The sequence below is a fragment of the Rhipicephalus sanguineus genome, chromosome 2 (genome assembly GCF_013339695.2).
Source record: "Rhipicephalus sanguineus isolate Rsan-2018 chromosome 2, BIME_Rsan_1.4, whole genome shotgun sequence".
Classification (NCBI taxonomy): Eukaryota; Metazoa; Arthropoda; class Arachnida; order Ixodida; family Ixodidae; genus Rhipicephalus; species Rhipicephalus sanguineus.
In genome coordinates this window covers 86,867,151-86,894,656 of record NC_051177.1, presented here as the reverse complement: position 1 = coordinate 86,894,656, position 27,506 = coordinate 86,867,151, and the positions used below count along the sequence as shown (strand labels likewise).

Below are 27,506 nucleotides of genomic sequence, written 5' to 3'. Positions count from 1 at the left end.
TTATTAATCCGGAGCGTTGTCCGGAAAGATTGTACGTCTATGTGGTGGCGCCCCCAATAGCGGGCCGCTTCGGTTGACCGACATCTTGAAGTCGTCACAAGTGACATTTTTTTATCTGCCGCCGCAAGCTCGCTGCACTCGGCTTAGAACAGTTTCGTAGGTCGGAACTGAACCATGGCCGACTTCGATCAGTTCGAAGCGAATTTCGACAATCCGCCAGTGACGGAAGAAGATCCGGCAGCCGAATTCCTGGCGAGGGAACAAAACGTGCTCGCAGGTCTGGAGGATGACAACTTCGACGGTGCCCCCGTGCCGCTGCAGGAACCTCTAGTCGGTACGGTTTTTCCGTCCTTAATTTTACGCTTCTGATGCTTCGCAATATGTTATCTCTTGTGCTTAAGGACCCTAGGCTGGCGGATACGCGTCCGTACTTTCGCTAGACTCCGGCAAATCGGCAACTGGTTAATCATAGCTGTGTCACCATTGGGGCGTTGCATGGGGTTTTGCAAGGGGGCAGTTCACATCGCCAGCCAGAAAGCGCCTCCTATTTCCGCGGTGTATTCTTGCGTGCGATGTTTGCTGAATATTTTCCCCAAGCTAAGGTGTCCTAATGGTACTGGAATGACGTTTTGTAGTAGCTTAAAATTGCAGCACGAGCCTCTACCGAAAGCACTGCGTGACTGCATCAGGCATTCGCCTACGCCCACTCAGTATCAAAATGATTTGGGGTAGTACTTCAGACCGCATAACGCCTGGGATGGCAACGAAGTAGCCGTTATTTGCGTATTTTTTATAAATTCACACATGTTTTGTGTATATATCTCCAGATGGCCCCGCCGATGATGTTGCAGCCGAAGTTCAGGTGAGTTTGATCGCTTTCCACATAATTATGAATCAAGTCTAAAAACACCTGAAGTGTATCAGTCGCGTGGCGCTAGGACGTGGGCCTCAATTCCGAACCGACGCGACGGATAGAGATTGCGCGTCGTTCCTTACCGTTGGACAGCTCGATACGTGCCGCGCGCTGGAGCATGCATTGCGATTAAACGGACCTTTGGTGTTCATTAAATTCATTCAAGCCACCCTTTTATTTTCGAACCTTCCCGACTTTGCCGACTGTTACAGCGTCCGCTTCGTTACCCAATACCTCATACACGGGACAGCACGAATTGGCATGTAATCCAAGCAACCCTTACAAATGTGTTGGTTGCCAGCTCGTTTCACTTCTGAATTGAGCAATGAAGCAACAAATTTGGCCAAAATCTCCTCAGTGCACTAAATCTACAGCAGCAAAGCTTGCAATTCCTTTGACAGAGCAAGGCCTTCTGGCATGTCTGCACGTTTGGTTTCTCGCCGAGCAAAGTGGCCCATCTGAATAGAAGTTATTTTATGCATCGATTTATTTCAGATGAATGGGCCTTCTCAGCCACCAACAGTTGTCCCGGATACATCGCCACGACCAACCCCCGTACGAGAGGAGCCTGAGAAGATAAAGAAATGGCGTGAAGAGCAAGCCAAGAGGCTGGAACAAAAAGGTTCGTGTTTTGTTTATGTGCAATGGCACTCCGTGATGTCGGTTATCATGGCCGGCAGGAAGGGGCCCTAGGCCCTCCGAAATTGGTGCTTCCTCAAAATAGGTGCTTTCCTAAATAGTCAAGGCCTCCAGCAGCGCCCCCCCCCCACCTGAAGGACATTCCTAGCTATAGGCCTGGCTGAGAGGCTATGGCCTATTAGAGGGAAATCTGACACTGCGGTTCTCTAGGTTACATGTGTTTGTTAGAACATAAGTTTGTCTGTTCTTCGCTTCTGTTTCTTCAGCCGGTACAAGATGATCACATCATACGATCAGCAAAGAAAGAAAGCAGGACAACATAGTTGCTGCAGCACTTAATTATATCATGCAGGCTTAATTGTGTTGGTTAATCTTGTCAAGTGTTGGCTAATGTCAACATGTACAGCAGTGCTTCAGTACGTTTATTAATGAAATTCCAAAGAATGCTTACTCCCTGTCTCACAGCTCCCAAGTAGGGAGTTTCTGATTCAGTTTTTGAGGCTGTGAAGTCAAGCCATTCAAAGCCAGAAGGACTGTTTAGGCATAACCATGTGCTATCTGTTCCCATGCTGGCACAGCTGTTGAAACTCCCATAGATACTAGTGCCACAGCTTCCTTTTGGTGATTTTCATTGTATGCTTAATGGTTACAGCTCTCTTCTGCTGAGCATGAGGTCACTTGTTAAATTCTACTCTGCACCAGCCACATTTCAATTGGGGTCAGCGGCAAAATGCTTGTAGAGAATGTCATGTTGTCAAAACCAATCTGGGGCCCTCTGCTACAGCTTTCCTATTAGCCCAGCTTTCGAGGCATTTACACTTTAGGTGCCCGAAGTTTACTTGAAGTGCAACCAATTCAGCTTCTGTATAAGTGACACATTAGGGAGTTTTCGAATAGGGCCCCCAAACCCTTTGCATGTGCTCGCGTTGGGTCAAGCAGGAGCCAAGAGTTTTCGAATAGGGTATGCCGCGCTTTCGGAACTCCCCCTATTCTAGGTCACTCTAGTCTTCGCCAAGAGCTGTCGCTTCAGTGGGTGCAGTCATGTTTGCTTGACGCAAAGTTTTTGGGGCAGGCCTTGGGGCTCGCACTAAATTCGAGAAATAGCGTCCCCAACGCAAAACCCAAATGCTGTTTGGGCCTCGCGCATGCGCAGTGGCCTCGATGCTATTTCTTTGGGGCCCCAAAACAATTGGGGCCCCTATTTGAAAACTCCCTACTAGGTAACACATTATGGTTATATTCTGATTACCATTTACGGTTCAGAAGACTTTTACATTAACGGGGTCATGAACCAGCCGTTGGGCTTCGTGAGAACACATATCCTACAGATAGCAGACACTACTATGAACATCTCAGCCAAATGTTGCAGTCGTGTGCGGCAAAGGGAGTTTAAAAGTGGAGTGCGAAGTTGTCATTTTTTCAGGTGCCTTCTTTACACGCAGAGGCCCGTCCTCACTTGCTTTGGAGCTGCCAGCACCTGCTGTTTGACGTCGAACAGCGGGTAGCATGCTATTGGCCAATGGCCGACATAAATCAAGTGCGGTGTTTGGATCAGATGCGCATCTTGCCACGGGGTGCTGCCACGTGCCAGTGCAGTGCTCCATATTTTGCTAACATTACGCAGTGAGCCACACTCGCGCACAAAAATGACTACGGAAGAGAGCGATTGCATTTCATGACGTGCACTCAAGGTTGTGACGCGCACTGGTGTGACTTCCCTTTTCCTTGTGCCATTTCTTCCTGCTTAGCTTCCAGTGAGGTCGTCAGGATGAGAGAAGAAAGTGTTCAAAGTACGCGACAAACCCCTGTAACTCTGCTAGTTCCTGACAGATTCTTGACATTATCACGGCAATGGATTCGTGTGGCAGTAAACTCGGACGCTGAAGCCATCTGATGATTACTTGGAAAAGTGGTTCATGACCCCTTCAAGATATTTCTTAGTCGTCATAAAACTGCTATAAATCAGAGTTGATAAGAAGTGCTTGAATTTGTACGTCACTTGAGGCTCTATAATTTCTGCACCGCTTGGAAGGCAGACTTTTTGCATATCTGCAATGTCTGTAAACGGGAGAAGTGAGCAAATCGGCAGTTGATTACCTCTGTTGTGCAGTCTGTTGGATAGGCAAATAATGTAATTTGGCCACCTGGAACCATTTAATCGAGATAGTGAGCTCTGCGCAACAGCAACCAAGGGGAAACGCTTATATGCACAGAAAACATAACTCGAAAGAAAAAAGAATGACGCTCTGATCAGGATCTTATGTGACAGAGGGACAGATGGACATTTTTTTCGCTGAGTTGGCATAGAAATGCTTTCACATTTAATAATAATAATGGTAATAGTAATAATAAGAATAACTGTGTGTATGCTGTAAAAGACCTTCAGCGCTTGAATAGACCAGACATTGAGAAAATCATACTTAACTTAAGCCCTTTGCGTGGGCAAGACAAGAATTACGCACATATGCTCACATACGTAGCTCTCAGTGCACTCACTAAAGTTTTACTTTTCCATTCACTTCAGATGCTGAAGAAGAGGAGAAGAAAGCTGAACTTCGAGCAACAGCAAAGAAAGAACTTGAGGAGTGGTATGCACGATATCACGAACAAATTGAAAAGGCCAAGTTGGCCAACAGGTAATATCTGCAAACTTTTCCTTAGTGTTTCCATGTACTGCAGCACATTCTCCTTGACTTTAAGTATATTGTGAATCCTAATGCTAATCTGTCGATTATTTTGATTGAACATGTGCATAGCTATGAAGTGATGGTTACGTAGATGTGAGCTTTGGTATTTTTATTAGTATTTTTGCAAGAACAAAGCAATCTCTTGTGTTTGAACTGAATAACAGCTGAATAAGTAATGCTGCTGCATCCACAATATTGATAGACAAGTTGTCTTAGGGCAGCAAACCAGCTTCGACAAGGGCAAGCCCCAGTGTCAGAATATTGGCTCCACCCGCATTCCTTGTTCGACCCCTGTTATTTAGACCAAGCCTTCATCTTGTGGATTTTGTATTGTTCAGGTTTGTAGTGGACCTTTGTTTAAACATTCATTACCATATTATGCTGAATAGGTTGAAACAGGTAGGCATTTTATGGCCTCTTTTCCACTGTGTACTCCTATCATGTTGTCTGGCTTTGACAGAAAAAAAGATGAATGAAGTTAAAGTAGGTTTCTGATAATTTGGCATTACCTGTTTCATTCACCGCCAGTGAAAGGCAACTACTAGAGTGAGTGTTATTATTTTGTGTGCAAACTTCAGTTTGATGCAAAATAATTGCATGAAAGACCATAAGCATCAGCACAGGACTGTTCATGATGTTAAGGTGTCTGTGTTTAAGAAAAAATGTTCCAGGCAGGCTCAGTGTGATCATGCCTGTAAAGCCTTCCATCTTACTTGAATAATGTTCTTTCTAAGCATCTTAATCTGCGACACAAGCTTGTTTGTTAGTGAATAATGGCAGTGAGCTTTACTAGCTGTCATTGCGGCTAGTGCGGAGTCTCTGAATTTGTACGAGGTGTGTGGATGTATCTGTAATGTTCAGCTGCTCATGTCTCCGTAGGCAGTATAGGGTATGCATTCAAAGAATGAGGGGGAAGTTGTAGAAAGCTTAGGCAGACAAAGAGGCCATGATGGCACATGAGGCAGCAAGTGCCCATCTGAGCCACACACACTAGTTTGTGCCGCTTTTGGGTCATCTCTTTTTGTATCCGGCCTCTATTAGCCTGTGGATTCCTTAATTGTTTGTGTTGTCAATGTCCTTGTCTGTGAGTGTCATTGTCGGACATTCATATGCCTCTTCCTTTTTTCCCACTTGCTGTTCAGAGAAGTGTCCAAGTAAGTCGTCAACTGCTATTGCGTGGCTCTCTCTCATTGCGCACCATTACACTGTGTGTTGTGTGCTGTGGCTTTTCCTTCCCTGCACCCTTTCTTAAAGCCAAGCCTTCTTTGCGAAGCCTCCTAGACTTTCCTGACTATGCTGCTGCTGTCTTGCCGAAGGGGTTATAGTTTTAAAGGGGCCCTGCAACACTTTTCGAGCATGCTCAAAAAGCGCTGCCGATCGGTAGCATCCTGCTCAACGCGCGAGCGCTGCCAAATATTATAGCGATGATCGTACGGCCTCGAATTTACTAAATTCTCAAAGTGAGAACGCGCGAAAATTGCCCCTCTTCTCTCGGCAAATATTATAGCGATGCGTACGGCCTGGAAAATATGACGCGATTACAATAGTTCCACCATTGGCTGATGTTATAATCACGATCACCCTCATTATTACTTTCGTTGTTAATTTTGAGTTCAATAAGTGATAATATGTATGTTATATTCTGTTATCGCGTTAAAAACACCGAACAAACATTAATATTAGCACTTCCGGTCTCACCGACAGCTCTTCTCTCGGCAGTTGCGTGGTTCAGTTTTCTTCGTATCAGCGCAGTGCCGAAAACGTGAAAATATGACCATCGCGATTGTCGGTTGCCGTTGAGTTCCACCATTGGCCGTTCGAGTGTGCCTCGTCAGCTGGGAACTGTTATAATCACGATAACACGGCTCATTATTACTTTCGTTGTTAATTTTGAGTTCAATAAGTAGATAATATGTATGTTTATATTCTGTTATCGCGTTAAAAACACCGAACAAACATTAATATTAGCACGTTCCGGTCTCCGATAACAGTGCTGGCGACAGCTCGTCCGGTAATGACGTAGCGCTTGCGTCGTTCAGTTTTCCAGTTCGTCTTATGAGGCAATGTATCGGAGTATGGGCCGAAACCGATCGTGAATATTTCTGTCATTCGTTTTGACCATCGCCGGTTGCCGTTGAAAGTGGCACGTGCGCGTTCGGTTTGCCTCGTTCCATGCTGGCAAAGAACTGCATGAAAACGGCACGTTCTCACGACCGACGAGGCAGCGTTCGAGGTGCATGTCTCCAACATTACAAACGTGCGCGCTCAGTTTTCAAGCGGTAATGACAGTGCGCTTCGATCGGCTCGCCGCCAGTGCCGTCTTACGCTGTCTGTATCAGTATGTGGGCCGATATACTGGCGTATCCAGCTCATTCGTTCCAAACGTGCGCGCAGGTTTGCTTCCATGGTTGGCAAAGCGACGAAAACACTACGAAACCGCGTTCGAGGTGCACACCCAACATTACCAAACCGACGCGCATTGTTTTCGGTAGAGCACGCGCGATACACCGTGCGATCGGCTCCGCCGTCGCTGTCTGTTCAGTATGCATCGATATACGGCGTATCCTCCCCGTAGTTCTTTGTTGTCAGGTTCCCGAGAAACCGCACACAGCAACCAAGCAGACTCGCATTTTCACGGTAGCTGCAGACAGCCGGGGGATGGGTCCGCGCCCGGCCCGATGCAAACAGCATCCACGAAGTCCTTTCTTCTAGTCTTTAGTTCTTTGTTGTCAGCCCGCACTGCTGTGCGCCCGCATTCGAAGAGCAAACAGCATCGAAGTACCACGCAGCTTTGCCGTGTTGACTACGAGCAAGGGTGCACGCAGCTTTGCGGTGTTGAATACGATTCAAGCGGAGCAGTGCGACGAGGCGGTGTATCGGAGTGTGGGTCGAAACCCATCTCAGCTGTCATTCGTTCCAAACGCGCACGCAAGTTTGCATCCATGGTTGGCAGAGCGATGAAAACACTACGGCAGTTCGAGGTGCACACCCAACATTACCAAACCGACTCACAGTTTTCAAGCACGCGCGATACACTGTGCGATGGTCTCCGCCGCTCGACGACGACTGGGCGAGCCGACTAATACATCATTTTGGCAAGAAAAGAGGGAACGATTTTTCAGCTGACTTTGAGAATTATATTGTAAATTCCGTCCGTGCAGCATCGCTATAGATATTTGGCTCTCGTGTTCTCGGAGCCTCGACTACCGATCGGCGCGCTTTTTTTGAGCTGCGCGAAAGTGTTGCAGGGCCCCTTTAAGAATGTTGAAATCTGCCCGATGGTGGGCTCGAATCATCAGGTCCACCCATATGACAGCCCAATACCCTTACCATTATGCTGCAATCATGCGTGCTCTTCCGCTGTGCCAGTGCCTTTGAGCTACTTCAAGGGGCCCTGCAGTACTTTTCGAACAACTGTTCAAAAAATGCTGCCGATTGGTAGTCAAGGCTCTGCAGACATGCGAGCCAACATTATAGCGCAGCCTGCAGCATAGAATTTGCAAATAAATTTCAAAGTTGGCTAGAAATTGCTCGCTGTTCTCAGCAAATGATGCCATATACCCAGAATCACGACATCGCATACCAAAAAGCACACGGACACGGCCATTGGATGCCATGACATGCCTGTGCCATGTTCTGTATACAGTGCTAGAACTACATCACACAATTACACCCGCACGTTTGTACCGGAAGTGAGCTGCGCATTCTAAGAAAAGTGCTGAAGGTCATGATGTGCACTGATGGAGAGATTTAGCTTCTTGCCCCTCATCATCCCCTCCCCCACTGTTTGGTGTTCAGCGTGCTTGCTGGGACGAAAAGAGAGAAAGCGCTTAGCGCATGACAAATGCTTGTAACCCCCTCATACGTGACGGGTTCCAAAAGATTTTGCGGCAGTTGATTCGCGAGGCAATAAGCTTCGACAGTGAGGTCATTCGATGGTTACTTGGAAAAGTGTTGCAGGGCCACTTTAAGGCAATTGCCACTTGTGTCGCATTGTTAGCGCGGGCATGTGAGCGCACATGCGCATACACTAGTTTCCTATTGGCCAAGAATAGAGGAGGAAATGAGTAATAAGCCAGCTTTACTGCTGTGCTTGTCATCATTCTCATGACAGCATTGGAAAACCACCACCACTGTTTCCAAATTACGTGTTACAGGACGTGTTCTTCACTGGAATTCGCTACGTATCTCTCTTCCTACTTTCAAGAGAGTGAACATGTACTTTAGCGCTTTTCGCGGCTGCTGATTCTTTTTGTCGTAGGGAACATTTATATGGAGCAACTGTTTTGACTTCTCGGTTGTTCACTTGAAACAAATTGGTAATCTTTTGGGACCATACGGGGGCACCGCAGTATAGCTAAGTGACTAAGACATTATTATAAGTGTGAAGTCATGGGCTCGGTCTTAGCGGCTGTGGCCACATTGTGATAGCGACAGAATGCAAGAATTCTTGTTTTACGCATTGGGTGTGCATTAATAAAAGGCCAGGTGGTCAAAATGAGCTCGTTGTTGTCGTTTGTTGAGGCCTCCCCGACAAGTGAAAAATCGGTTCCGGTCAAATGTAGGAAAGAGCCCAGCGCATAGGTGCTTATTTTTGTTTGGGTTTATTGTGCCACGTTTTGGAAATTATTTCAGCTATTCGTACTTGCACCACACATTGTCACTGAACATGGGTAAGAGCAGTGACAGAAAAAACTTGGGCAATACAGTTAAAACTCTAATGAAACCCAATATTACGTTGTCCCCAACCTAACGAAGAAATTTACATTCCCCGGCGGCCACCCATAAGGTTCAGGGTTGTCATCAACCTTAACTTGGCCACCAAGCTGATTTAACGAAGTCTGTCTTGAAATAAATGAGTAAAAAGGGGTGATATCCTTCTCACGTTGAAACATCCAGGCACCCTAGTCACAGTCCTATATTTTGATAAGGCTGCACGCTGCGTCCATGCACAGAACAGCTGACTCGGTAGTCTCTATATCAAGTGGTGCTAGGGGTGGCAGTGGTTGCTTTCGTTATTTCATGGTTTATGCGACAGATGGCACTGATAGTCCGTTCGAGACTTTCTCGCTAGGCCTGCTCGCACAATCGCTACATTTGTTCGCCATCTCTTTGCATGTTGGTAACCTGTCGTAGCCTGCCTGGCCGCCCTTAGGCTACCCCTGTGGTTTTTTTCACACGATCAGGCTTGGGTTGGCAGCAAGAACAGTGCCGTGGTGGCTTTTGGCTGTCGCTACGTTACGATTTTAGATATCCAACCACCGAGAAATCCCTTTCTTGATTTTGCAAACTTCCTGGTTTAACAAAATTCAAGTGTGGTCATCCCTTTGCAAAATTTTCAGCTGTAAATATTTGGACCCCCTGCCAGTGATGAAATTAAATTACAGCTATCATGCAGAGCAGCGGTGTGTGCTTTGCATCACGTTTAGTATGTGGAAAATTGGCAGACTGGCTCATACAGAAGGGCACGCTTTTTCTAAACAATACAAGTTAAAAGGAGGTCTGCTCACTTCTTTGCCACACAAGGTCGGACAGTGATCTCGTTTGTGGAGAAAGCGATTCATGACAAGTCACTGAATTATATTGAGGGAGTTAATGGTAGTGCCATTCCTAACATGTTCTTGTCTATGTGTTTGCGTGACTTGACCCTTTGCCGAACAAACGGGGCGGGGGGCTGCTGCCTTTTCTGTCTTGTCACCCTCACCTTGCTGCTGCAAATGTTTCACCTAATGCGATCATGCATTTAAGTGACATTTCTAGTTGTTTCTCTCTTCTGTTTAGTATGAGTGTATCAGTAGGGACCTTCAGATTTAGTGTAACTGTAATATAACCCTTTCTGCATTCTTTTTGTTAACATGTTTGGGCTCTTTCATACTCCCAGTGTTTAGCACATGCTAAGTTTTGTGTTACACTACAATGCTAAATATAAAAGTTCCTAAGCCTCCACACTTGTGTGCTAAGTCACTGGATATTGCAGGGCACACACAATCCAAGAACAGCAAAATATTACCTGTTGTTATGCTAATAATGTGAATGATAGACATAACTACAGTGACTTTCATTATTACCTTTAGGCGCGGAAGCGTGCAAGTATTCCGTGAGGCATTATGTCTTTGAGTTCTTGAACCGTAGTTATTGTGCGAAGTCTTAAAACCGCTGTACGCCGTTAAAGAGCTTTTTGCACAAATGCTTGTCTTGAAAACAACATAAAATTGAATATATTGTATTGTCGGTGTCCCTTACGACCATGCTTCATAACCTTTCAGGAACGCTGAAAAAGAGTGGGTACACGAGCGTGACTCGCCGGCACCCAAGGGCCAGGAGTGGGAAGCCATTGCCAAGCTGTGCGACTTTAATCCCAAGGCTGCACGCAATAGCAAGGACGTGTCACGCATGCGCTCCATCATCTTGCAACTGAAGCAGTCTCCACCGCAGACAAACAAGACACCTTGAGGTGTGCTTCAAGTCATCAGCCTGATCCCCTTCAGTTGTAAAGGTGGGTAGTGCTTCGTAGAACATGGGGAATATTTTGCAACATTGCGCTAAGTGGACTTTTCACTTGAGCATGTGTTGATTGGATAGAACTCAAAAGCTGGTGGACATTGTCTGTTGTCTGTCAAGTCTCAAGCACTCTAGGAACAAAATACACTGCACACGCTAGTGCGAAGGTACAAAAGGGCATCCGTTGCACCTTCTTTACTATAACCCCCTTCAGTGGCGGTGTGTACAATTGTACACATCAACTTCAGAGGCACGTCACGCACCGCGTGTAGCTTCAAATGGCTTGAAACACAGTGTGCACATTCGCGCAGGCTTCCTGAGTGGACAACTAGCGGTCATTTAACTTCATTGTGCTGCGAATTGCTTCGGAGGGTCACTTTGCTAGAAACATTACCATGTTCGACGATTGTTCGACGGGCCGCGTTCCAAGGCCAACGTCAAGAGTATTTTTCTTTGCTGGAAACGAATAGAACCAAAAAACAAACTGTGCATGCATTTTGGGCCTAATATTTAATTCTTTTTATGCAAGAATTGAAGCTGACTGATTGCTGAATTATTAGATAGTTAATTACATACTAATTAACATTAATTACTGAAACTCTCACAGAACAACACATCCGTTCATTTTCTTTCTTGGAATGTAATACTGAGTGCCTTGGAATCATGCCGTGCGAATTTGACGCATTTGCAGGCAGTGCATCATAATTCGTTCCTGAAGGGGATAAGCCAGCTAGGCGAATTAGTATAAAGGAAATGTAGCTTGCCAATTATAACACATTGCAAAATCTAGGGAGTTCGACTTGCCACACCAAGATGTTGAGAGAGTAATTTAATTTGCTCCTGCCGGAAGCCCAATCTACGTTGCTCATGGGTTTGAAGACTCGTGAGCAGAGCTGCATTCAAGGGAGCAGGAAGGCCTCTGTGAAATCGTCGTGTGGAGTACCCTATTACCACGCCAAGCATCCACGCGTAACGTCGACACAAAGCCCAAGAGAATTTTCTTTTGTATAAGATTAACCACACCGCCAGGCGTTGCCAACACAGGAACATTCACGTCATCTCTCACGCGAATAGTACCTATGTGCCATCCGCATCATGGCACGCGCCATCAAGATAAGCTCGATTCCTAGACAGGAGAACCATGAAGGGAAAGCAATTTCTGGAGGAAAAGTTGCTAACGTAGAAGCTTCAGCAAGTTGGTGCAACATGCTTATAGGATGCAACAACGAAAGAAATTCGGGAACCGAAGGAGGCAGAACTTCCAACTAAAGACGCAGTGAATAAACTTCACTTGTAACTCGGAGCTTAGTCTCTATTCTTCTTCTGTTCTCTCACTTTTTTGTGTAACTGTGTCCTACAGACAGTGTTAGGATATGCAAGACAATTAAGCATCCCCACACACCACCACTAGCTCTAGAGCTTTATATGCTCAGTTTATGCTGAAATACAGCCCACCTAGTGTGCTGTTACATAATACCTTTCCCCCTGTAGTAAGTGAAAAGTTGTTGGAGAGATCTAGAGGGCTGAGTTTTTTCGGCATTGTGCTTGGTGTGATTTGATTTCCATTGCGGGAGTTATGGAGATGTACTCTAGTTTCATCAAGAAAAACTTTAAAAATCTCTTTTCTGTGGCGTTGGAAGTTGGCGATGCGCACTAGCTTCATAAGATTTGAGGCGACTTTTGACATTCAAAAAGGGAATGGAACCAAACAAAGCATGAAGGCTACAATGCCAAAAAGGCAGTGAGTGTAGCGATAGAGTTGCTTGAACGTGCATGTGTGCACAGAGTTCAGCAGATGGCAGCTGTCTTCTCCCAGAATCTGAAATATAAAGCAAAATTTTTACTTGCTTCAGCCTGCTTAACTACAACAACTATTATACACTGTGATAACAGCATGAAGTGCATCTGATCCAAAAGCCACCCTTTATTTATGTTGACTATTGGCCAAGAGCAGCAGTCTGCTGTATTGCAAAATAGAGCAACTTGGCAGCTTTGAAGAGAGTGAGGACGGGCTTCTGTATGAAGAGAAGGGGCTTGAGGACGTGGTAACGTCGCGCTCTGCTTGTAAGCTGTACGTGCCGTGCACGACCTCAAAGGTTGGCCCAGTTTTTCATAGCAGTGGTTGCTTTTCGCTGAGTGGGCTTTTTCACCAAGCCTGAGGCATGGTTCAGGACCTCTTTAATGGAATGGTTTCAAGTCTCGGCAGTACAGTTGAACCCTTATATATCGAACTCGCTAAAAAAGGGGAATATTTTTTATATAAAACTTTTAAAGGATTTACCGTATTTTTGGTGTGAATTTCGGTGCACAAGTAGGCTTCATGGCACTGCTTGGCGATAATGCAAGGAAGGTGGCTTATGGCAGTACACATTTCCTAAAAACTTTTTTTTTTGTACTTGTGGATGCGGGTTACATGCAGGTGTAGGTTGTAGGCGAGACAATACGGTATCTATGCAAACAGCAACCCTACATATTCATACGCAGCTGTGCGTGCTCGTCAAGTGCCGGAAGCCTTTAGTCTGCCTTGGCTCTAATGGCTGTGTTCCAATTCTGGACAGCATCGTAGACAGTCTACGCTGACAGCTTAGAAGACAGCATCGAGGTCATGTTGTCCGACAAATGGAACGCGTCTAGAAGACGTCTACGCGACGTGATGCCACCTAGCGTCGAGAAGAGAAAGCTAAGAAAAACAAACGTAAATGTTCTTTCTTTAGCCTCTTTCGTGTTCAAACCTATGAAAAAATTAACGTAGCTTACATTGAGCGCCTGGAAAAGCGCCTACAGCTGTACAGACGACCATACCGGCGAGATCCGAGCTACGCGAGCATTGCGCTGAGCCGCCATCTTGTTTGGACAGCAAAGTAGCCTGCATCGTTTTTGTCTTTCTCGAAGCTGTCTATTTTGCCGGCTACGTGAGAATTGGAATGGGACTTAAGATGGCCGCTGTCCACTTAGCTGTCTATTTAGCCGTCTACGGTGAGTATTGGAACACACCTAATGTTGGCGTTGTTTTTCAATGTCATACTCAGTGGGCTTCTTGGGATTCTCTACGTAGCGGTGACATCAGACTTCTTTTCTCCACGTTTGACTGGGTTGATTATCGCCAGATTTGCGGAGAACAGCCAGGTTCTTCCGTTTTACATTATCCATTGAATTAATAAAGGGAGCTGAGAAGCAAACGGTGACCTTGCACGACGGCCGCACCAAGGAAACGTAGGAGAAAGCACGCGATGCAAGCGATAGTTTCTACTCGCTGTGTGCGGCGGCACCCATCACACCGCTCTCTCCGAAGTGCATGCGAGAAAGTCCTCTTTCACGAGAAAGGGCCAACTTCTGAGGGAAAGCCAACTTCTTGGGGCGTATTGCACTGCCTGATGTTCAATATACCAAGTGTTCCAGCTACTTTTGTTCGATGTAGTCGTAAATTTTCCTACACATTGACGTTAAAGCATTATCGTGTTCGAAAGTAGTTAGATATCAAGGTTAATTCGAATTACCCGAGTTCAATATAGTTGGGTTTTACTGTAGTAGTGATTCCACTTGCTCTCTTCCTGCAGCATGATTTGCTGAATTGAGATCTTCAAAAAATTGTTCTAAGAAGACTGTGGCATCTATACAAATTAGTAATCACAAACGTGCAGCTTTGTTCGACCTCAGTTACATATAGCAATATCTGTCAACTTCACGACGTGCGAAAGTTTGGGAGGTCAGTATACAAAACATTGGCCATGATTAATTCAGTCATTGTGGCCAGCTCTTTTCCATGGTGGCCACTGGGCGCAAGCATATTGCTGCTGCTTACACCAACAGTGGCTGCAATTTGTTGCTCACTCAAGACAAATGTCAGTGGAATAAACATGTTGCCTAAATGAAACCTGCTGTATGCGGCAAGTTCAACGTCTCTCTGCCCACCACTGCACTGCATGCGACATTAGTTGTGTGTGTCATACTCTTTGCCATCTGGGTGTTGAATAGGAGCCTATCTTTCTTATTTCTGAGAATTGGTGCAACAAGGACTAACGTTCTTGACGCTGTACATTTTGCAATTTTTTGGCAGTTGCTTTTATAGCATACGTTTGCTATGGCTTCTGAGTGATGCAAGGTAGGCTGGACACCTTTGCAACCGCTCAGCATTCAGTGGGCTGGTAGCTGCGGGCAGAGGTGTGCCACTTGCATGGGCGTCGTGAAGACTCTTTCTTAGCTGGCAGATTGTTGTGTGGCATACGGTTGCAGGAAGCTCGCTGCTAGTTGGTTCATTACCTAATAAGAAAAAAAAGTGCATTTTCGTGCATTCTGCAAGTGGCTGGCAATAGTTGTGTACAGCTTGCTGCCACTTACCTGCATTGCCGGAGCAGAGTGCGTTGTATGTGTTTGCGTAAAATTTTCTGTTATTGCTGATGTCCTCTTATAGTCCAGTCTCTTAAAAATGGAATGGGATGTTTTAATAACATAGGTAGAACAAACTGAGAAGAATGGTTATATCTGGAGGTAACATGTATGGGGATCTGTTAAATCATAAGCATGGACTGTAACAGTATTACCTATATGCATTGGGTTTTGACAGAGTGTCTCGCAGCGTTGCCTAAAATTTCTGGTTCTTATCTGTTTCAGAAGTACTACATGAAATGCTAGACTATGGATGTGAACTGCTGGTTGAAGCATCTGATACTGCCTGCAATAGCTATACATGGAGACTTGTAGAGATGCTGTTTAGTGTCTTTCTTTTCTTTCTTTTGCATACTCTGAAGAACTTATAGCAACAAGCTGTGACTCAGTGTTTTTACCATTGCTTTATGTCACATAAGTTCTTTTTCTGGTGGTTTATTACTTTCTTACAGTAGAGTAGTATTTTTGTCTGTTATAATAAGTATTTGCTGGAAGTTCTTGTTGGCAAAGGAGAAAAAAAGAAAGCAGCGCAGGAATTGAGCGTAATTAAGTGTACTTTAGCACAATGGAGACCAGTCTGTGGAACGTGTTGTATAGAAAGAGCTATTACTGATGAAGAAAATTTTTTTCCCCCTGTTCTACAGAGAGATGCAGCTCGTCTTTCAAAAAACTTTTGTATAGTTTATGAAGCACTTAATAGTTCTGAAGAAGTGAAGAAAGGGGCTGCTGGTTTGATTGTCTTGAGCAAGGCTCTCTGCAACTTATTTCTTTCAAGCACTTTTGCAGGAAAGCGGTCTTCTTTTTTGTTCTTGTTCATAGCCTTGTAAGAATCTGCTGGGGGGACTCAGCACTTTGAAGGCTCCTCAGAAGGGTCTAGTGCGTCCTTGCTTTGCACTGTGCATTTGATGTTAATGTGGAAGCAGCTGTGACCAGTGATCGCGAGTGATTGTACTATTTATGACTTGGTTCTTAAATAAACTGAGAACATTTCTTATTAAGAAGTGTTTTCATGTTCCATGGTGTGAAGGTTGCTTATGCTGTCACCTTTACTTTTCAGCATTGGACAGTACTTTATTTTTCTGCTAGTCATACCATCTTTCCACCTTTCCTTTCCCCTGTTTGATAGACCAATCTGGAAGGGTTTCTGATGGGCCCTGTCACTGGGCGAGGATTCCATCAAAAGAAGTACCATTCCAGCTGGCTCGTAGCCATGAATCTTTTTTGGCTGGGTGGGGGGGGGGGGGTGATGCTACGGGCATGCATTCCAGGAAGGCACATACGTCAGGCAAACTGAGACTTCAGTAGATTGCAAATCAGCTGTGCAGAATTCAGTGAGGTGGCGGAAGGGTTAAGCGAGGGAAATGGACAACCACCCGTTTGTAGCACGAAGTCACAAGGAAATCCATATCGATTTCTCAGATAGAAAGCTTAGTCGCCGAAAAATTCATCCTTGTCCAGGCACAAATTTTTCGGCAACTAAGAAGGTTTTTTCCCGCGAAATATGTATATATTTCCTTGTGGCTTCGTGCTACAAACAGGTGCTTGACCATTTCCCTTTCTTAGACTTCAGTAGAGTACCAGAGATTAAGCGGGGGAATTTTGGGCTGGAAAATACGCTGCTCGATATGTTTAACGAAAGTTCTGTAATTTATAAGCTACAATATAAACATTCACAACATTTGTTTATATGACAGAAATGGAGCTAATAGTTATTAAATGCTAGGCCGACTTCTTACACTTCTGGGATCTGCACACTATTTTTCATATATTTAAATTTTACCCTTCTATTCAGCACACACTGAAAGTAAGCGCTGAAAATCCGGCCCTGCATTCTTGGGAATATTCTCTCTTGACACAATTGATGTAATAAATTTGAATGGCAACCACATAAGCTTTTGCTGGTTACAATTCTTTGCTGTCCAGAAATGTCTCTAAATATTTAACCCTGAGAGCTGCAACCATTAAATTTTTTAAACCCAACTCTACGATGGCAGGCTAAGCGAGCTAGCTGGAACACTGCCGTCACTTGAGTAATTTTATGTGGTCAGTGCAGAATCTCGAAGGAAAAAAATGTGCTGCTGTCAGTAAAATTTATGACTGAAATTTCATCTCTGGGCCATAGGTTGGAGAGATAAATTGAAGTTACTTGCTTTCCCACAAGTTCTAGACTCCCTCTCAAAGAACAGCACAAAAAATGTAATCACAAGCTTTAAAAAACATGACGTCATGCTTCTCTTCCTTGAGACTGTGCCCTCGTCCTTTCTCGGCTCTGTGTTTCCGCTTCTGGGGTCATTTGCCATGGCAGCGCCTTGTACGTAAAATGTTGTGCCTTTCGACCAGGAATATGCAAGCTAAGGCTGACTGTAACCATGGGAATATTAGGGCTTAAAATTGGTCTTTTTTGACATGGTTTGCAGTAACAAAATCGCCACACATATTGTCAATTTGATTATGATATTAGTGCAGAGTTTTTGCTGCCACGAATTATGTAAACATATTTTCTCCATTTTTTTCTCTTCGTGCTGCCTGGCTTCGTCGTCACCTAGTCGTGGGGTAACTCACTTTGCCAGATCATTTTTGTGTCAATGGCTGAAAAAAAAAAGAAAATAAAGTCGTGCCTGCGCGGAACACTCGGCACAGTCACAGCGAAAGCTGGAAGCCCGTTCTAAGCTCTCTTGGGGCAACTAATACAAGTGCACATGCAAGGTATCCACTACCCCATAAATCAATTTTTGTGAAGTGGGGAGCACCCACTATGCCATTATTCGTCTTTCTGCGGATAAGCGAAGTACCCGCTACACATCTGTAAGGTATTATGTGCACTTTGTTGATGCGACGGCTGATGACGCTGAAGAATTATGGCTTAGCACATGAAAGTGAGTGGGAAGCTCTAAACCACACACTCGTAGCACAATTAGCATTGTGTGATGCCTGGTTATTTTACTCTTCTGTCATGCTATATATTACCTAAGGTAATGCGATTCCTTGCCCGACGTGACGCCTGTATAGGGTCTTTTTGCAAGTGATTTGCAATCTTCTCCAATCTGTTTCCCAGAACTTTCCCAAATCCAGTACACTTAAACAGAGTAAATTCCAGACAATACCCAGAAGCGAGCTGTATGCTCTGCAAGCACGAACACACAGATATGGCACATATCTTATGGAAATGCACACGGATCAGGACAATATACAGAGACGACAACATAGGACTGGACCTTCTCGAGGAGCGATGGCTAAGTGCTCTGACTAGCTCAGATCTACAAGAACTGTGGGCAATCCAGCGGGCCCGGGCAGCGGTGGAAAGGCTATGCCTCGCCGCTCATAATGGCCGGGTGGCCTGAGCCCGGGCCGGAAACCTTGCAGGTGTTGTTTTTTTCCCTAAAGTTTTTTCCGTCCGTCCGTTTGCAAGTGAGTTTCATGCACCAGCGTCGCTGTGGTAGAATCCTCGACTGCCACGCAGAGGGTGCGGGTTCAAATCCCATTCGACCCTGGATGTTTTTAGATGCGAAGCATCTTTTGCTCGGGGCTGTGTCCGGTGGTAGTGGTGGCGTCAGGGCTGCACTGCGCATGCGCGTCCCTCCCCCTCTCTCTCTCCTCTCCTACGCTCCCCCCCCTCTCGCGCGCCTCATTCTCTCCTGCGACGAGTAGGCAGCAGCGACGCCTCCGGCGTCTTGAAGTGGCACGAGCGGCCGATGGCCGCCTCTGCTTCTGTGGCTCTAGACGCTCGTGCTCTCCTTCCCTCGCTGAAGAATCCCACGACGACACCAATGGCATGGACTGCAGAGAGGCAGAAGCACATGATCTTGCGACTTTGCGGGAGTCGAATACCTCGGACGCCGGCAGTTCCACGCAGCGGGAGCTGGATGGAGACTGGAAGGCAGTGCTGAGTCTACACCAGAGGAAGGCACAGGCTCGAGAACGCAAGAAAAAAAAAACTACACCATCTCCCGCTCAAGCGAACCATCTCCCCGCTGCTTCGCATCCACACATGGTTCCCTTTAGCGGGAGATGGTGTAATTTTTTCCTCATTTTATTTTTTCATGTCTCGGTTACGCCAACGGCGACGCCGCTGAACGCAGGAACGGGCACATAAGAGCTGTGCTTAAAGAAAAAAGCAAGAAAACAAAGCAAGCGTATCGATCAGTGTAACTGGAACCATTAAAAGAAGCTGGTGCAACCTTCCCGAATAGCCCACCCCCTCCCCCGCACTAAAGAATGTAATACAGCTCACAGTCGAGTGCAGTACCATAACATATAGTATGCACATGTATGTATATATTATGCATATACTATACACGTAAAAAATATTCAACCAGCTCCGCATCGCGGACCGATGAAACAGCGAAGCCGGTGGCCTTCCCTTCGTCAGGCTAACGCTTTGTATGTTTTGCAAGTCTTTCAGGTATGTTGTATCCAGGGGCGTAGCCGGGGGGGGGGGGCGTTGGGGGGGTTCAACCCCGCCCCCGAAATTTTTCCGTTTTGCTTGCGTATGTATACACGCGCATATACAAACGCACGCACGAACAACATAAAGCATGGTTGAACCCCCCCCCCCCCCCCCGAAAAGAATTTCTGGCTACGCCCCTGTTTGTATCACTGCTCTTTACACAGCAGATGGGATTTCTCTGTGGTCCACTGGACATCGCACACCACGCGAACTAATGCGGTCTGAGGAATGAGGCGAATACTGCGTGGCCATGTTGTGATATTTTTTTATTGCAAGTTCAGAACCGTATTGTGTCAGTTTAACGCCACTGCGTGTTCAGTTATCTTATGCACTCTTATACCTAGGTTTACAAAGAAGCATCCGCTTAAGATTCTCTGATAGGTTGCATCACTGCCCTTTAATAAACACTGTTTGTTTAGCTTGGAGATGGTAGTACAGCCACCACCTTTTATAACCCCAAAGTATCACGTGACAGTGTTTTAGTGGAAGTTGTGTGTAGCGGGATTTACCCAATTTCTGTGGCACATGTTTATAATGGTAATAGTTTTCTTATACGCCGCACAGATTTCTGTGGCACGTACCCGTTTGTTGGGCTAACTGTTGCCTTCATTATTTAGTGGACCAGTGGTGAGTAGTGGGATTTACCCAATGTCTCTGGCCCATACCCGTTTATGATGCCCACAATAGTTACCACGGATCCCGGACATGAAAGGCTCGACCAAGAACAGCGCTGTTAAAAAACTCGCAGGGTTGCTTATGCATCCTTCTCGGTCGACTTGAAGGCGAAAGTCATCTTGTTTTTCTTTTAAGTCGATGTATTTAAAGACACTGAAACGAAGTTTCAGGGGCTTTAGATGTATTGAACCTCCCGCGACCCCCTCCGAAAGCTTGCTGCAACTAACGTGGTTTTGCAATGCCTCCAGGATCGGAGGCATGGTAAGCTTTCTGCACATCACCTTGTTTTGCACTGCCTCCAGGGTCTGCCTACCTTTGACCAAGCAGTGATGTTATCTAACGATGTCACCATGGGACGTCACAGTGACGTCATCATAACGTCAAATTCTGATCTATGACTTCAGGATGACGTCATATGTCATCACGTGATGATTTTTTGCATCACTCGTGTTGACGCCGCCGACGCCGGTCATATTTCGCGTTTGATAAGGCTTTCACTTTAATGGAGAGTTTGAGAATTGGGGACCCAAGACACTGGGTCCCCAAGCTACGTTGGTTAGGCTGCTCTTGCGTTCCGAGGAGCAGCAGAGTTTGAGAATTGGGTCAAACACAAGCTGCGTTGGTTCAAACGCACGGGGCGCCACACTTGGCGAAATTAAAATCGTGCGAGACGCGGGCCATACAGCGTCGTTGCCCGCGCAGAATCTGCGTCGTCTCGATAGCGACGCAAGATGCCTTGGGGACCCACGCTAGTTTTCAATTTTAGGGGCGTAGCTCCTCTTAGTCTAACTGTGCGAGGACACAACTGAGCTCTCTGCGGTTCTCGGCTGAGCCGTATTCAATGTCTTGCGACGCGGCCGCAGCCAACAGAGCATTCATGGCGCAGAATGGTGGTACAGAGGCAGGACATAACTCAGATAATAATAATAATATCTGGGGTTTAACGTCCCAAAACCAAGCTATGATTATGAGAGACACCGTAGTGGAGGGCTCCGGAAATTTCGACCACCTGGGGTTCTTTAACGTGCACCTAAATCTAAGTACACGGGCCTCAAACATTTTCGCCTCCATCGAAAATGCAGCCGCCGCGGCCGGGATTCGATCCCGCGACCTTCGGGTCAGCAGTCGAGCACCATAACTAGGGGTGTGCGAATATCAAATTTTTCGAATACGAATCGAATACGAATATCCACCTTCGAATATCGAATCGAATATCGAATAACAAAGGAAAAATGCCTTCACAGTAACTATCTTTTATTTAACATGTAGCTATTTGAAGAAAAAAAAAACATTAACAGGCTGACTGGCAACACAACATACACTGCTATCTCCAGAACACAATGTCCAGGCTAGCACAATGCACATCACAACACAAGCAAATATCACGGCAGAATGAATGTAATTGCGTACACGTTATCACGAAGAAATAGTAGTTGCTCCACATGGTCAGGCAGCAGGCGCTGCCTTGTAACAGAGACAACGCCCCCCCCCCCCCCCCCCTGCCACAGAAAAGGCACGCTCGCTTGGAACAGAAGTGGCTGGTATAGGGAGTTACATGGGGCAAAGCTTTGCCAGACTGGGGTACCTGAAGGTGCCTACAGTTCGCCACCAGTCACGTGGGTCACTGTCTTTCTTCAGAGGTGGTCCCGCATAGTGGACGAGCGGAAGTGCGGCACGTTACGGCCGCATAATATTGAAAATGTACGGTTACATGATCGCCAACAGCGCCGCACGTCGGAGATTCACCAGCAATAAATCATACGTATTGGGGCGCTCGTCGCCGGCAGATATCTTGCCTCCGTGTACTTACGACGTTTATCGCTCCTCTCGGCAACGTTTTTAGCGATACGAACGCAGCAGAAATGTGGAAGACGAGTTATTTTATGCATGATAATCGAATCGCATGCTCGAATTTTTCGAATATTCGAAGTTATTGAATATTCGAAACTTTTCGAATGCAATATTCGACGAATATTCGAAACTTTCGAATATTCGCACACCCCTAACCATAACCACTAGACCACCGTAGCGGGGCAGGACATAACTCAGAGCTCCGCGCTATCAAGACGTTGATCTCGAGGCGGAGTCGCGCGATGGTACGCCGCAGATGCGCGGCGCTATCCGATGATCCGCATGCGGAGCCAGTGGCAATGTTTGACAAGTCGGAGGTGGTGGTTGTGCTCACTGTGGCGGGATCCGGATCAGAGGGAGCTTGGACAGCATCCCTAAGCAGCTCAGGTGCCGACGGAGTCCTGAGCGAGCTGCGCCATTGTGAGGAACAGAGACGGAGACAGCACCCGATCCTTGGCCAGCTGTTCTATTTTCTCCCTTCTTCCTCTACCTCCCGCATGCTGCCCGCGCGCCCGAAGCCCAGCGTCGTTCTTGGTCATCGCACTATATATATATATATATATATATATATATATATATATATATATATATATATATATATATATATATATATATATATATATATATATATATATATATATATATATATATATATACACACACACAGGAAGACAAGAGGGTGACGAAGGCCGTGCGGCGGCCGAAACGTTAGGCATAAAGTACTGCTTTCTCGTACGTGCACCCTCTTGTTTTCCTATACGTACCGGACCCACTGAACTTTCCCACGGAATATATATATATATATATATATATATATATATATATATATATATATATATATATATATATATATGTGTGTGTGTGTGTGTGTGTGTGTGTGTGTGTGTGTGTGTGTGTGTGAAGAAGGAAATGTCCTTGGATCCAGTAGAACCAGTACACGAAGTAGAGGACGTGCAAAACGAGCTTTTTATTTTTCTGACGTTTCAGCCAGGGACCGGGCTTCATCAGGGAACATACGATACAGACTGTATATACTGTATGTACAGACACACGATAAAGGCGGTATCGTGTGTTCCCTGATGAAGGCCGGTCCCCGGCTGAAACGTCGGAAAAAGAAAAACTAGCAGTTCCGTGTACGAATACAACCGATGAGCGAAGCTCCTTAGAAATGGGACGCAAACCACTATGCGCCTGATCTCGCTGCTGGCTTTCACGAAGGCGGTAGGGTGGGGAGAGTCTGCTGCGCTCGGTGGCGGGAATGACTGAGCCAGTGAGTGCGGCGCGCGCAGTGAAGGGAGAGGGAGACAGGTGGGAGAGGGGTGCGAGCGACGGAACGCCGTGCGCAGCGTTTCATGGTTTTTTTTCTTGCGCCGGCGCCGGGTGGGGAGACCGTCTGCTACTACCTTTGACAAAGCGCCCGTAGTGCGCTACAGTGAGTTGTCATTTCACAATCCACGATAAAGGTGGTGAAAGTGAAAGCGACCATTATAACCAGTTGTGCACAGAGCTTTTTTTTTTTAACCTCGAATTTCTGGTGCGCTAGAACCAACCGCTCAAGGCCTAAACATTTCTTCTTAAATCACCGGCCACTGCAACCTAAAGCGATGCTTTAGAGAAGGGATTCCTTCACACACACACACACACACACACACACACACACACACACACACACACACACACACACACACACACACACACACATATATATATATATATATATATATATATATATATATAATGTTACGGGGAAAATACAATACTGAGTCAGTATCAAGCCACAGCACAGCTCACAACACAACGCCGACTTCTTCACCTCTTTTTCAGCTCCCTTTTCAGGGTATATCCCACTATGCCCTCTTGGCGTATATATAGGTAAAACCACGCAACACAACCCCCAGCGGCAAAAGCGCCGACCCGGCGCGTCTATGGGACCACAGCAGAAGGTGGGTGGTAACGCTTGAGCCTGGATACATGGACGACGTCACGGGATAACAGAGGAGAAGAGTTTGTAGGATTGGCCGGGACAATTTCGTATGTAACGTCTGTCACTTGTCGAAGCACGCGGTATGGCCCCGTGTATCGAGAAAGTAGCTTCTCAGAGAGACCGGCACGTCGCGTTGGGGACCAGAGAAGAACGAGGGAACCCGTTGGAAAACGTTGGTCACGATGTCGCTCGTCGTAACGGTGCTTCTGTGTTTCTTGAGAAGCCGTCAATCTGTTGCGGGCAAGCTGACGGGCGTGGTAAGCGCGGGCAATGTCGCGTGCGTATTCCGTGGTCGACTCTGCAGCAGCCGGAAGGAAGGTATCCAATGGCAACGTTGGTTCGCGTCCAAACAAAAGGTAAAACGGTGAGTATCCAGCGGTTGTCGTGCCGGGAGGAATTGTACGCGAACGTCACGTAGGGCAGTGCAAGGTCCCAGTCACGATGGTCGGTCGACACGTATTTCGAAAGCATGTCTGTCAGGGTCCGGTTTAAGCGCTCTGTCAGCCCGTTTGTCTGGGGATGGTAAGAGGTCGTGAGCTTATGCTGGGTGGAACAGGAACGCAGGATATCGTCAATCACTTGAGAAAGGAAAGTACGGCCTCAGTCTGTCAACAGTTGTCGTGGGGCACCGTGCACTAAAATAAGATCCCGAAGTAAAAATCAGCGACGTCTGTAGCGCAGCTGGTTGGCAGGGCTCGCGTGATTGCGTAGCGGGTCGCGTAATCGGTAGCAACTGCAACCCACTTGTTTCCTGAAGTTGATGTTGGAAAGGGACCGAGAAGGTCCAAACCGACTCGGAAGAAGGGCTCCGGTGGGATGTCGATAGGCTGAAGATACCCAGCAGGAAGTCCCGACGGCTTCTTGCGGCGCTGACAAACTTCGCAGGCGTTGACATAACGCCGCACAGAGCGTGCAAGGCCAGACCAGTAGAAGCGGCGGCGCACACGGTCAGTGCGAGAAACGCCAAGGTGACCAGCGGTTGGGGCGTCATGAAGCTCATGGAGGACTGTAGAACGCAGGTGCTTCGGTACGACCGGCAGTAGAGCGGGTCCGGCGGGTGACAAATTACGCCGGTATAAGGTGTCATCTTTGAAGGCAAACATGCGTACAGAGGCGTACATACATATATGCGTACACGCACATACATACACACACAATATATATATGTGTGTGTGTGTGTGTGTGTGTGTGTGTGTGTGTGTGTGTGTGTGTGTGTGTGTGTGTGTTCACGCGGTGTCTCCTTTGCGAGCTAGGTGATGCCTAAGCGGCGTGGTTAGGCGCCGTTTTCTGGTGGTATCGGCGTAGCGTCTTTCATCATCTCTCTATTCTCGCGGACAACTTTTCTTGGCAATGAAGCGAAGGCTACAGAGCCACAATGCACGTATCCTACTACTAATGAATTTAGTCCCACAATTGCGCCCGTATTTTCTGCGTGAGCTATATAAAATACTCCTTCATTTTCTACATGCAGCTTTTAAATGCGAAGCATTTCTTAGCGAACTTCTGCGACTTTGAGCGTATCTATCTATCTATCTATCTATCTATCTATCTATCTATCTATCTATCTATCTATCTATCTATCTATCTATCTATCTATCTATCTATCTATCTATCTATCTATCTATCTATCTATCTATCTATCTATCTATCTATCTATCTATCTATCTATCTATCTATCCGCCTACGACTTTGTGCTCTCCTGGTCGCTTGGTTAATCAAATGTACACCAAAATTGGTATGGCGTAACATGACTGTATGACGAACATAAATGACAAGTCATAACATGAAAATCATTACACGGATGTCATGTACAGCATGATTTACATGCTACGCTCATGGTGCGCTGGCGGCCGTTTCGCTAGCTTGATATACAAAAAAATTGGTATCTTGTGACGTGACTATGTGACGAACATAACACGAGTTAACATGAAAATCATGACACGCATGTCATGTACAGCATGACTTACGTGCCAGGCTCATGGTGCGCTGGCGGCCGTTTCGCTAGCTTGATCTACCCCGAAATTGGTATTGCGCGACGTGACAGTGTGACGAACATGATAACACGACTTAACATGAAAATCATGGCACGCATGTCATGTACAGCATGACTTAGGTGCCACGCTCATGGCGCGCTGGCGGCCGTTTCGCCAGCTTGATATACACCAAAATTGGTATCTTGCAACGTGACTGTGTGACGAACATGATAACACGAGTTAACATGAAAATCATGACACGTATGTCATGTACGGCATGATTTACGTGCCCCGCTCATGGTGCGCTGGCGGCCGTGTCGCTAGCTTGATATACACCAAAATTGGTATCTGGTGACGTGACTGTGTGACGAACATGATAACACGAGTTAACATGAAAAGCATGACACGCATGTCATGTACAGCATGACTTACGTGCCACGCTCATGGCGCGCTGGCGGCCGTTTCGCTATAGCTTGATCTACCCCGGAATCGGTCTTGCGCGACGTGACTGTGGGACGAATATAAATAACAGGAGTTAACGTGAAAATCATGACACGCATGTCATGTACAGGATGACTTACGTGCCACGCTCATGGCGCGCTGGCGGCCGTTTCGCTAGCTTGATATGCACCAAAATTGGTATCTTGCGACGTGACTGTGTGACGAACATAAACAACAGGAGTTAACATGAAAATCATGACACGCATGTCATGTACGGCATGACTTACGTGCCACGCTCATGGGGCGCTGGCGGCCGTTTCGCTAGCTTGATATACACCAAAATTGGTATCTTGCGATGTGACCGTGTGACGAACATAAATAATACGAGTTTATCATGAAAATCATGACATGCATGTCATGCACGCATGACTTACGTGCAACGCTCATGGTGCGCTGGCGGCCCGTTTCGCTAGCTTGATATACACCGAAATTGGTATCTTGCGACGTGACTGTGTGACGAACATAACACGAGTTAACATGAAAATCATGACACGCATGTCATGTACAGCATGACTTACGTGCCACGCTCATGGCGCGCTGGCGGCCGTTTCGCTAGCTTGATCTACCTTGGAATTGGTCTTACGCGACGTGACTGTGGGACGAATATAAATAACAGGAGTTAACATGAAAATCATGACACGCATGTCATGTACAGGATGATTTACGTGCCACGCTCATGGCGCGCTGGCGGCCGTTTCGCTAGCATGATATACACCAAAATTGGCATCTTGCGACGTGACTGTGTGACGAACATAAATAACAGGAGTTAACATCAAAATCATGACACGCATGTCATGTACGGCATGACTTACGTGCCACGCTCATGGGGCGCTGGCGGCCGTTTCGCTAGCTTGATATACACCAAAATTGGTATCTTGCGATGTGACCGTGTGACGAACATAAATAATACGAGTTAACATAAAAGTCATGACACACATGTCATGTACGG

The 27,506-nt window shown here is 46.4% G+C and overlaps 2 protein-coding genes across 2 annotated transcripts in view; both read left to right on the top strand.

Annotated features, from left to right (window-relative positions):
- The window catches only part of LOC119381724 (acid-sensing ion channel 4-A), an 88,106-nt gene that overhangs the window by 26,067 nt on the left and 34,533 nt on the right, over positions 1–27,506 (top strand). The gene's annotated exons all lie outside the window — the stretch shown is intronic.
- Positions 87–16,152, top strand: LOC119383301 (clathrin light chain). The gene is made up of 6 exons (XM_037651374.2): positions 87–334; positions 828–862; positions 1,409–1,535; positions 4,077–4,188; positions 10,506–10,735; positions 15,352–16,152. The coding sequence occupies exons 1-5, from the start codon at positions 175–177 to the stop codon at positions 10,690–10,692; spliced, it is 621 nt and encodes a 206-aa protein (XP_037507302.1). The 5' UTR covers positions 87–174; the 3' UTR covers positions 10,693–10,735; positions 15,352–16,152.